At 57.7% G+C, this 12,016-nt stretch overlaps 1 protein-coding gene across 1 annotated transcript; it reads left to right on the top strand.

Annotated features, from left to right (window-relative positions):
• The first annotated feature begins 5,038 nt into the window (after positions 1-5,038).
• C17H4orf48 (chromosome 17 C4orf48 homolog) lies at positions 5,039-7,000 on the top strand. Its single transcript, XM_045528284.1, has 4 exons — positions 5,039-5,140; positions 5,584-5,741; positions 5,955-6,043; positions 6,889-7,000. Exons 2-4 carry the CDS (start codon positions 5,606-5,608, stop codon positions 6,952-6,954), a joined length of 291 nt encoding a protein of 96 aa, XP_045384240.1. The 5' UTR covers positions 5,039-5,140; positions 5,584-5,605; the 3' UTR covers positions 6,955-7,000.
• The last annotated feature ends 5,016 nt before the right edge of the window (positions 7,001-12,016 follow it).

Genomic DNA, 12,016 nt, shown 5'->3' on the forward strand with positions numbered 1-12,016 from the left:
GCGATCCTTTTGCCTCAGCCTCCCGAGGAGCCTGGGTCATTTCTAAATAAGATAAAAAAACTTATCTAAATAAGATAAAAAAACTACATGAAATGCCTGGGTCATTTCTAAATAAGATAATAAAACTAAAACATGCTGGGCATGGTGGCTCACGCCTGTAATCCTAGCACTCTGGGAGGCTGAAGTGGGAAGATCACTTGAGCCCGGGAGTTCGAGACCAGCTTGAGCAAGAGCGAGACCCTCTCTCTACAAAAAATGGAAAAATTAGCTGGGTGTGGTAATGTGGGCCTGTAGTCCCAGCTCCTCGGGAGGCTGAGGCAAAAGGATCGCTTGAGCTCAGGAGTTCGAGGTTGCAGTGAGCTATGATGATGCCACTACACTCTACCCAGGGCAACATAGTGAGACCCTGCCTCAGGACAAAAAAAAAAAAAATGATAAATACATAAAAATAAATATTTTGAAACTATGTTGTTTAGTGTCTTGTTGCATCATAATACCTTTGACATCAGTGCCCAGGACAGTTGAATTAATATATTTTGCTAGATTAAATTTAATTTTCAATGAGCAATCCTTAGCTCTGCCAAAGATCTTTTCATTGTCTAGGAATCAACATACACTTTAGGTATACAAATAAAAGAAAGCATTAAATAGGTGGAATGTATAAATAACACAAGTGGGATTTGTGTAAATGATTAGTTCTGGTTTTTTTTGATGGTGGGGGAGGGCTGGGTTTGTACTCTTATTGGATTCGTTAAGTAGAGTTACTATCAAAAAATTATATTATAGGGAAACCTGTTTTTAAAAATTATAAAATGGTTCTCATCTATAAAATACTAATGTCACAGTTCAAAATTGCTTCTTAGAAATTAAGGTTTCTAAGAGTTAAAATTCTGGTTAATATACATATAATTCTATATATAAAGTCTACCAAAAAGATGTGGTTTTGATGACAGAAAGTATAAGGAAGGTATAAAAATGTATTATTTATTGGGGAAAATAATAATTTTTTCTAATTCAGAGGCTAAAGCTTGTTTCAAAATATGGATTTAGAAAGGAAATAGAAACAAGATAGAAAGGAACCAGTTAAGTATGAGAAAGAGAGAGAGAGATGTGAAGAAAGTTTTGGGTATGAAGATGTATTTTTGGTAAGAAAAGTTAAAAAAAGAGAATAATTTTGTAAGAGAAAGAATCTTATAAGCTTTTGTCCTAAAGTAAAGTGACTGGGGTTGGCTAGGGTGGCTCACACCTGTAATCCCAGTACTTTGGGAAGCCAAAGCAGGAGGATTGCTTGAAGCTAGGAATTTGAGATCAACCTGGGCAACATAGCAGACCCCACCTCTACCAAAAATAATTGGTTACCTTTAAGCCTAGGTTCATGGCTCCAAACTACTATGCAAACTGAGGTTATCATTTTACTTTGTATTTTTTTTTTAAACTTTGTACCTGCTACCAGTTGAATTTCTGCAGAAATACAGCTCCTAATGGAATAAAGCTGGCCCAGCACTTTGAGATGATAGCCAATGCCTATGGCACAGACAAAATTGAACTTAAAAAATGGACTTCAGGCAGAACTAGCCTGAGAGCTACTCCCTCCAAATCTCCCTTGTTACTCAAATGTGGGTAAAAGGGTTTTCACAGACTCCTAGCTGCCAATTACTCCCTCTAACGTGGGCCAGACTAGCAACCCAGACAGGTCCAACCCAGAACTAAGGGACAATCCAAACCTAATTACAGGATGATTGATTAGTGATGTTTTTGGTGAAAGATCTTGACCTAAATAGGGAAACGTGAAAGTTATCACAACCAACATGGAGTTGGTTAAAAAAACAACACAACTTTTTCGTTGTGTTAATAATCAACAATAAAAAACCCTGACAAATAGAGCCGGGAGAGGCCAGGGAGAGGGTTCTCATGCAGAAATGCCTGGCAACAAGAGCTATCACAAAAGACTGCAAAACCCACAACCTTGCACAAAGGCCATTTCAACCTTACACAAAAAATACTTCTTTGAGGACATCTGCCCAGCAATTGCCTATGCAAACTTGGAATAGCATCACCCTTGTTATTGATCCTTGTAGCCAAGGATAATTATCTTAAAACAATTATGCAATCCTCATTTTTCATTTAAAAACCTTTGTCTTAGGCCGGGCGCGGTGGCTCACGCCTGTAATCCTAGCACTCTGGGAGGGTGAGGCAGGAGGATCGTTTGAGCTCAGGAGTTTGAGATCAGTCTGAGCAAGAGCGAGACTCCGTGTCTACTAAAAAAATAGAAAGAAATTAGCTGGACAACTAAAAACAAACAGGAAACATTACCTGGGCTTTGTGGCACATGCCTGTAGTCCCAGCTACTCGGGAGGCTGAGGCAGGAGTTTGAGGTTGCTGTCGCCTGGGCACTGTAGCCCGGCCAACAGAGTGAGACTCTGTCTCAAAAAAAAAAAAAAAAAAAAAAAATTGGTTAAAATGGTAAAGTTTGTTATGTGTATTTTACAATTTTTTTTTTTTGAAAGTCTCACTCTGTCGCCCTGCGTGGAGGTCATCATAGCTCACAGCAACCTTCAACTCCTGGGCTCCAGCCACCCTCCTGCCTCAGCCTTCTGAGGAGCTGGGACTACCACTACACCCGGCTAATTTTCTATTTTTAGTAGAGACGGGGTCTTGCTCTGGCTCAGGCTGGTCTCGAACTCTGAGCTCAAGCGATCCTCCCGCCTCAGCCTCAAAGAGCGAGGATTACCGGAGGCGTGAGCCCCCGCGCCTGCCACGCTTTTGCTGTTTCTGAAAGGTCCCTCTGACCGGAGACAGGAGCGGCGCCCAGGCGTGGGGCGTGTGGAGGGGCAGGGGCAGAGGCGATCCTGGCGGCCCTGAGGTGGGTCTGGCGGGATTTCTGAAAGAACAGTGGTGAGCTGAGGGGAGGGGACACGAAAAGGAGCGGGCAGGAGAGCCTGGGGGCCGGCAGCGGCTCCAGAGAGGAAGGAGCAGGAATCGCTGGCGCTGGCGGAGAGACGCTGGGAGCTGTTTTGTTCGCGCGTTAAAGAGCCACAGCGGGTTTGCCGGAGAGAACGCTCCTGCGGAGAAGGGAAAACTGGGGTGTGAGGGAGGCGGGAGCCAGGGCGCGGCCGCGCCCACCAGGCCGGATGTCACGGGACGGAGGGCCACACGTCCTCTGGCAGGGGCGCGCGGTAGGTGAGGTGTGCGCGGGGGCAGCCATGGTCAGACTGGGCCGTGGGATGAAACGGGCCCGCAGGAGAGGACCGCGGGGCGCCGGGGAGGTAGGAGGTGTGTGAGGAGCGCCCGCCAGGCACTGGGGACGCACCGGCCCCTGGACCCTCGTTGCGACACAGCCCTCGTGGAACCAGCGCCAGCCCTGCGGGTCTCAGCCGTGCTTGGCTCGGCGCGCTCCACTCCGTAGCCCGAGCCGAGTCTCAGGGGCACGCCAGTGCCCCTTCCCCCCGGAAAACAGCTGTCTGCGGTGGGGGGTGACAGGAGGTCACAGCTAGAGGCAGCGTGGGACCTACTGGGTAGGAAAAAGCCTGCGGCCGGGCGGGCGCGGGGGCTCACGCCGGTAACCCTAGCACTCTGGGAGGCCGAGGCAGGAGGATCGCTTGAGCTCGGGAGTTTAAGACCAGCCTGAACAAGAGCGACCCCGTCTCTATAAAAAACAGAAATATTAGCCAGGCATGGTGGTGGCGCCGGTATTCCCAGCTACTTGGGAGGCTGAGATAGGAGGATGGCTTGAGCCCAGCAGTTTGAGGTTACTGTGACCTACAATGACACCACTGGAGTCCAGCCAGAGGTGTGGCGCCCTTGGGGCGCACGTCCAACCCAGGGGCCGCGGGCTGCCCCACCTCACCTGGTGACCGTGACCGCTTGACCCTGGGCACCGGGCGCCACACACGCGAAAGCCACTGGCTTCCGGGCGTCCAGGACATGGAGCCGCCGCTTGGACCCTGCCTACCCTGAGCACGACCCGGTCCCCAAACCCCGGTGTCCGCCCAACTGGGAGCGGAGAGTGGCGGTCACGAACACACCTCCCACCGGGCCTCCCAAACCTTCTCACGGTCCAGACACCCAACCGAGTCCGGCCAACTTTGACCGCGGGAGAAGCTTGGGCGCTCGGACGTCACCACGTTGTGCCAGCGTGACCACCGGCCAGGCGTCCGGAGGTGCGGGGTAGAGGGCGGCTAGCTGGGAGTGGACCCACGCAGGGGAGGCGCCCGAGGCTTGGCCCCGCCACCAGGAATGGGCCTGGCTGGAAGTCAGCTCTGGGCCCCGAGCGGGATCCCGGCCACCGCACACGCTACCGGCTGGGGAGTGGGGGAACGCCGGCACTCACGTGAGCCTGGGGCTCCTTCTCCCGAGGTCACGGCCCCGCATCGGTGTTAGACTTAAGGAGCCTCGCGCCGCCAGTGGCCCCCGTGGGCGTCTGGCAAATGCGAGTCTCACGCCCCCCCCCGGGGCCACGCGTGCGGGGAGACCTCGTCCCTCTGGGAGGGATGGTCTCCACCGGCCGCTAGAGCCCAGGCCCAACAGCCCTGAGTTCACGGAGAAGCTCCTGCACCGGGGCCGAGCGACCGTCCCCTCTGGGCACACGGCGGCGGCGGTGTGGTCAGGCCTCCCGACAGCAGACAGGTGGAGGTGGGGCAAGGGGAGTGGTGGATTCCCCCACGGGCCGGACCTCCCTGGGCGGTCCGACCCCACTCTGGGCCCCACCGGCCCGGGAGCGGAGCGCGCGCGTCCGCCCTTGCCGCGCCCCGGGCCGCTGGCGTGCACCGAGCCCCTCCATCGGGACAGGCCCCCAGCGGCAGACGCACTTCTCCCACTTCCTTAGCTTTGTTCCCGCCGGCGGCGCGCTCTGGAGGGTCCGCCCAGGCGCCGCATACTCCAGGGAGCCCTCGACTCCACCGGCTGCGGCCCAGACGCTGCTCCCGGGCACCGCCAGTGGCCAGGCCTGGACACGCGGGAGTCCTGGGTACCCCCTCGGTCCCTTTAAACTGGCCGCTCGAGCAGTCTCCGGGTTTCCATGACAACGACGTCGGGTGGGGGCCCGGGAGGGGTCGGGTCGGGGAGCATGCGCTGTGCTCAGCGGCCGCGTAACGTCTTCCTAAGTCGCCCGAGCTGCTAATCGCGGGGTCCCTGAACTGCGGTAAGGACGGGGGTGTGGGCGTCCAGGGGAGGAATTCTTGACACCCGGGAGGCGGGCTGGGGTTGCAGGCCCTTGCAGTGGGGCGGGGCTTCGGGGCTCTGGGAATGGGTGGGGCTGGGGTCGCGGGCCCGGGGGGTGGGGCAGGGGTCGCGGGCCCGGGGAGTGGGTAGGTGGGCTGCAGTTGGCGGCCCTGGGAGTGGGTTGGGGTCGTGGGCCTGGGGGCTGAGGCGGGGGATCGAGGCCCTGGGAGTGGGTAGGGCTGGGGTCCCGGGCCGGATGAGGGGGGCGTGGGCTGGGGTCACGGGCCTGGGGGATAGGGCAGAGGTTTGTGGTCCTGGGAGTGGGTGGGGCTGAGGTCGCGGGCCAGAGGGTGGGGTGTAGCTGCGGTGCTTCGCGGGCCCAGCGTGCGGCTAGCACCGCTGACTCCCTCCCGCCCACTGCAGGGCGGCCCGGGCTTCCTCGGCCATGGCCCCCCCGCCGGCGCGCAGGTCCCCGATGTCGATGTTGCCGCCGCTGCCGCTGCTGCTGCTGCTGAGCCTGGCGCTGCTGGGCACCCAGGCCCGCGCCGAACCTGCCACCGGGAGCGCCATCCCTGCGCAGAGTTAGTGCCCCGGGGCGACCCTGTGGAGCACGGGGTGGGGGTGTGGGCCGCGCCTCTCCTTTGTTCCCGCAGCAGATGCTCCCGTCGGCAGGAGATGGTGGAGTGGGGAGGGGGGCCAATCTCCTGGCTGGAGCACGGCTGGGGTGCGGGTGTGGTCGTGCAAGGGACCCCCTCCAGATGGCACTCCTCTCCCGTCACCCCCCCCCTCCGCAGGCCGCCCGTGCGTAGACTGCCACGCGTTCGAGTTCATGCAGCGCGCCCTGCAGGACCTGCGGAAGACAGCCTACAGCCTGGACGCGCGGGTGAGGGCCGCTTGGCACCCCAGGGTGGCCCCAGGCTTTACTGGGGCTCGGGACAGGAGCAAAGGGTGTGGAAGAGGTGCCCTCCGGTGAACGTAGAGCCAGTTCCAGGACGCCCAGGCGTGTCCCTAATCTTCCACCCCCATTTATTGGCAGCTTCTGTGATCCTTGTAGGCACAGTCCTCATCCTTGAGCACCCCCTATGCCCAATATACTTTCTAGCCCCGCCCCCCGGAGGCCTGTGACTCCTCTACCCTGGGTCTGGGCGCTGTGGCAGACCTGGCCGCTGGAGAGAGATTGCCAGCCCAGTCCAGGATTCCCCAGGTGGCGGGTGAGGTCCGGGAGTCAAGAGAGGAAAGTGGGGCAGAGAAAGGGGGTGTGGGGAGACACAAACATTGACTAAACACTCCGAAGACTGGACACACAAGGCACAGCCAAGAACGTTTTCATCTGTGGCAGAAACTTGTGCTTCGACCTGGAAAGGAGAGTTCAGGAAGGGGAGAGCCCTGCCTGGCCCATCCATCCCTTACAAGTCCTGGTGCCCTTCTCTGGACAGTTCCAGAGGACCCAGGCAGAAACTGGGAGCCCCCTCTCCCGCCATGGGGTCTGGAGCTGGACTCCTGGAGGAGCAGACCCCAGCTTACCCTTGGGGGTGTTGGCTGACAGTGGCCCCCTGAGAGGGGGTGTGAGCTAAAGGAAGGCGGGGCAGTCATCTGGCTTGGGGTTACCACGTGCAGGGCCTGTCAGAAGCAGCTGGAGACGGGCTTCCCTGGGTGGTCTGGAGGCCCTGGGGGAGATGGCCAGTGGGCAGCCATGCCACACCCTCATGGCCTCTTGTTGCTTTGCAGACGGAGACCCTCCTCCTACAGGCCGAGCGCCGGGCCCTGTGTGCCTGCTGGCCGACCGGGCGCTGAGGACCCTCACCAGCACTGTCCCTTGTCAATAAACGCCCAGCCAGCATGCCTGTGTCCTTTCTCCCTGCTCTGGACACCAGAGCCCCCTGCATCATCCCTAGGAGCCCCTGGTTGGTTGGGCCCCTCTCTGGGCCTTGGTTCCCCAGTTCTATGTGAGTGGGGGCCCTCTTGCCACCTGTCTCATGCCAGTGCTGAGAGATAGATATACACTTCCATCCTCTTGTGTGCACCTGCACCCACAGGCATGTGTGCCACGACAAGCCCACCTTCCAGGGGCCTGCTCATTGCCTGCTGTCCTTGCTTGGAGGATGAGCAAGTGGAGAAAATGCCCTATGCCCCTGACACCCCAGGGCTGAGCCCCCCAAGACTCTGCATGGAGTGGGCTCACTGGAGGCTGAGTGGCAGGCCATACAGCCTGTGGCTGCTGGGGCAGCGAGGGTGGCTGGCCAGTGCCTCTTCAGGGAAGGGAGGGCTGGGATTGCCACCCCCAGCCTCAGCCCTGACCCTGGCCCCTGGGCACCGGGACCTCCTGGACAGGGAGCTGGCACAGGCCTGTGCACCCAGCACCCAGCAGGTGACCTCCGGGTGAAGCAAGTCACACCTTTCTCCCTTTATTCTTTCTGTACATGCTTTTTAAAGTAAAAGTAGAGCCTTTTGTCAAAGTAATGCATGCACATTGTTAGAAACAAACCCAGGAGCACAGCAGGGCAAAGACTGGAAGTGACTGCCACTCACCTGGGCAGGACACTTGGGCTCTCTGTGGCTTTAGTTCCCTGCTTGTCACTGCCACAGCACAGGTGCTGCTATCTCAGGCAGGTAGGGCTGGACAGTCCTGGTCCACTCTCTGAGAGGAGGCCTTTTAGCTCACCAGCCCCTGCCTCTGCTCTGTCCCGTGGTGATCTTTATTGCCCCTGCTGACTGCCAGGTACTGACTCCATGTTCCTGTCCTTTGCCTGCCCCCACTAGCCTGTCCTGACATGCAGGCTCCCCAGCGGACAGAGTGCTCCCTGGGCAGCTCACACCACAGTGGAGGGACCAAGTTGGATGTGCAGCAAGAGGTGCCTGTGAAGAACTCTGAAGTGGGCCAGGGAGAGACTTGAGGGGTTCTGAGGCCATGGCAGGCCTTGGGCCTTCATTGGCCCTTCAACCTGGGCCAGAGGGGTGTGGTACAGAGCCAGACTCCTGTCCCCAGCTCAGCAGTGCCTGAGCAGAAGTGGCAAAGAAGGGCATGGCCCAGGCAGTGCTCATGTCCCATTGGCTGGCCTTAGTCACGTGGCCACTCCTAGCTGCAAGGGAGGCAGGGAATGTAGCTTTGGGTAGACAGATTTAGCACACCAAATACAAGAACAACAAATACTTTTTAAGTGTAGTCCCATGCAATATTTGGGATGAACTTACACTAAAAATTATTATTTATCCAAAATTTAAATTTAGTGTCCCATATTTGAGGGGCAGCCATGAGCCCTGGCACAGATTGGGGCTTATTGCTGTCACTGTAAGAGATGGGGTCAGCCGAGAGTGCTTGTAGAAGCCTCTCAGGAGGTGCCCTTTGGGGTGATGCAGGGGCATGCGCCAGGCAGACTCGGGTGTGGAGGGGCCAGGGGCTGATGTGCGTGTGCCTCTGTCCAGCAAGGGGGCCCAGGGCCTGCAGAGAACATGGCCAGTGTCAGGAGAGTGTTGGCGCAGCATGGTGGAGCCCTGTGGGGTTTGGGGCAAGGATGTGGGCTGATGGTTGTGAGCTGGACACTTCTGGCCGCTGGCTGGGAACGGACTGGCTGGGTGAGCACAGAACTGGCCTATGAGGGCATGACTGCAGCCATCAGAGCTGAGGAGGTGGCCACCGGGTGCTGGTGCGGAGGCCAGTGTGAGAGGCAGCTGGATTCTGGATGTGTTTGAAAGTGGTGGCAGCGGGGTTTGTGGGTAGGTGGATGTGGATTAGAGGGAGGCAGGAGGCTACTGGGTGGTTGCACCGGGAAGGGGGCTGCAGGGAGCAGGTTGGGACAGGAGTGCTGGCTGAGATCCCTATGGCCTGAGCATGGACAGCAGACAGTGGAGGGAGCCCTGGGGGCAATGGAGCCACCACAGGCAGGAAGAGAACTGAGAGGTGTCCTGGAAGACCAGGTGAGGGCTTCAGGAATTGGGGTTCAGTGTGTCACATGCCACAGAGGGTAGGCAAGGCCTGGGATGACCAGCAGATGTGGCAACTCTGGTCATTGGTGACCTTGACAAGAGCAGGGGCCATCAGGGCTGGGGAGGCCCAAATGGGCTTCCGGTGCGGGGAGCACAGGCAGCGCCGGTGAGCAGTTTCGCTTCATGTTTGCCCTGGAGCCACACAGGGCTGTCCTGCTTGGCCGGAGGTGAGTCAATACGGAGCATCTGTGACGTCTGCATGTAGGTGTCGCTCGTGGCCTGGCCAGTGAGCTGGGAGTGCGCTCTCTTTTCCGGACAGCCGTTTTCCTGGACATCATGTTGGCCTTTTCCCTTCTCCCGCATCATCTGCCTTTGTCACGTCTGTACGTCCTCCAGCATCCAGCCATCCCTTTGTCTCGGGGCACCTCCTGGTGCCTCCGCCCTCTTGCCCCGGCCAGCTGGGCATTCCCGCTGTCCACCCTCCTGCCCGAGCTTTACTCTGCGGCTCAGAACCACCTTCCCCTGGACCCGTGTTCTGTCTCCCTCCCTCCCTCCTACTTTCAGGTAGCCTCACAGGAAAGCATGTGGGAAGAAAATGTGCCGAGTCGGCCTGACTGAAGGTGTCTTCTGCCAACTCCGGGGGCTTGTGGTTGGGCCCTCCCACCGCAGGGTAGCTGCCCCCTTGGCCTTGGAGACCAGCCTTGCTCTCCGGTGTGTGTCCCTGGGAGACGCTAGAGCGCTCGTGCTCTCTTGTGTTAGTAGCTCATCTCCTGACACCCCCACTGGACTGTAGAGCCCCAGCAGGGAGAGACTTTGTCTTTCCAAGGCCCACTGTGGGCTGGCGCCTGGCTCAGTGTTGCAGGGAAGGTCGAGTGGAAAGTGGGCTCTTGGAAGCGGGCGCCTCCCTGCACCCCCTCCATCTGCCTGCAGCAGGGGACCCTCAAGAGTCACTGGAAGTTTCCACAGGATGTGTTTTGAGCCCTGTTTGCACTGGTTCAAGATGCTGGGCAGGTTGTACCTGGAGCTGTAGGCCCTTTAGCTTGGGGGAATCACTGTTTTACTGTTGTTTCTTCCCTCCCTTTTCCTCCCCTGGAACTCCTCTTTTTTCTCCCCATCTCCTGGCATGATCACAACTCACCGCAACCTCAAACTCCTGGGCTTAAGCAATCCTCCTGCCTCAGCCCCCTGAAGAGCTGGGACTACAGGAGAGTGCCACCGCACCTGGCTAATTTTCTATTTTTTGTAGAGGCGAGGTCTCGCTCTTGCTCAGGCTGGTGTCAAACTGCTGGTCTCAAGTGATCCACCTGCCTCAGCAGGACAAACAGCTCTGGGGCCCAACTGTGCCTAGCCTCGGTTTTCTTGACTGTAAAATGGGCTCCTGACGCCAACCTGGGGCTGACATGAGGTGCAGCTTCCTGGCACAGCCTCCCCTGGGGTGGGCAGGGGCACCCCCACTTCACAGAGGGGGAAACAGGTGCAGCAGGGCCTGGGACCCCCCTGAGCCCTGTGCAATCTTTCCCTTTCAGGGAGAGGGAGAGGGCTCTAGGCCCCCTAGCCCCACCCAGAGGTGTTTTCAGATCTCCCAGACCTTCCAGGTGGCTGTTCCTGGGGTCCAGCCCTGCCCTTTACAAGCTGAGTGTGGCAGGCCCATCCCCACTCCCAAACTCATTCTGGAGTGTTCCAGGCTCCTGTGGACCAGGGGGTGGGAGTGCAACCCTCACCAGGCCATCATGACCACTGGGGGGTCACATGGCTATGGAGGATTTGGGGGTCTTGGGGCTGAAGGGTGAGGTCAGGCTGAAGGGGGAGGGAGGGCCCCCCCAGGCCTGCCTCTGTCCTGGGGACTGGCTGTGGGCAGCAGAGCAGGGGCAGCCTCAGCTTGGTGTGGGGGTGAGGTGGGTGGGTGGAGTTCAGCAGAGGCCTGACCCTGGGAGGTCTGAACCACTCTGCTCTGAGGTCACACTCAAGTCTGGGGCTCGGGAGGACACAGTTCAGGAGTCCTGGGCGGCAGGCATGGCTTCTCCCTTTTCTTTGCCCCTGGCAGGAACATGATAGAACGTCCTCCAATCTCTGCTCTGGGGCTCAGGGCCCGAGTTCAAAGCCAGCCTCACCTTCCTCCGGTGTCTGGCTCCTCCAGGCACGCCTGCCCCCACTTGTCTCCAGTGGCCAGTTTTCCTGCCTGGACCCTTAGCATACTGTTCCCTCTCCTGGGACTCTCCTGCCATCCACCTGGCCACCCTCAGGACACTGAGGAGCCACCGCTGTGGCTGGCTGGCACTCAGGCATCACATGGATCCCTCAGTTCCTTCGAGATTTTCTGTGATTCTGCTTTGCTCTCCTGAACAGTGTTGACCTAATGGAAAAAAGTGATGTAAAATTAACACAAGTAGAGAGTTTATTTGGGCCAAGCTGGAGTACTGCAACCTGAGAGCATAGATTGGTTGCTGCCCTCCAACGTGGCCCAGATAAACTCCCTACTTATAATAATTTCTCCCAGTTGTTCCCTTTAGGTCAACATATCTGGCCTAAGCCATCAGGACTCAGAGTGACCACGCTCCCCTGACCCCCAGCGTTCCCTCTGGGACCCGGTGCTCGGCACCAGAACACACCCATGTGGTCCTCTGACTCCAGAGGTGTCCGGGTGCAGAAGGGTGAGTCTGAATCCAGACCTCCCTTCTCTTTTCGACTGTGGTATACATTTTATTTGGGCTGTTTTCCAAACCCTGTCTTTCCTTTAAAAGTGAGGGCTTCAGTCTCTTTCTTGGCACAGGAGATCGAAGTAAAGAACCCTGCAGAGGGCTGGCTTCCCACCTCTGCCTCATGGCACGGGGTCTGGGCCATGGTGTGGCGGTCAGGCACCCAGGGTTTCGCTTCTTTGGGGATAAAATTACAAAGCATGCTCTAAAAACTTGCAGCTGCTTTCCGTTGTTCA

The sequence above is a fragment of the Lemur catta genome, chromosome 17, assembly GCF_020740605.2.
Source record: "Lemur catta isolate mLemCat1 chromosome 17, mLemCat1.pri, whole genome shotgun sequence".
Classification (NCBI taxonomy): domain Eukaryota; kingdom Metazoa; phylum Chordata; class Mammalia; order Primates; family Lemuridae; genus Lemur; species Lemur catta.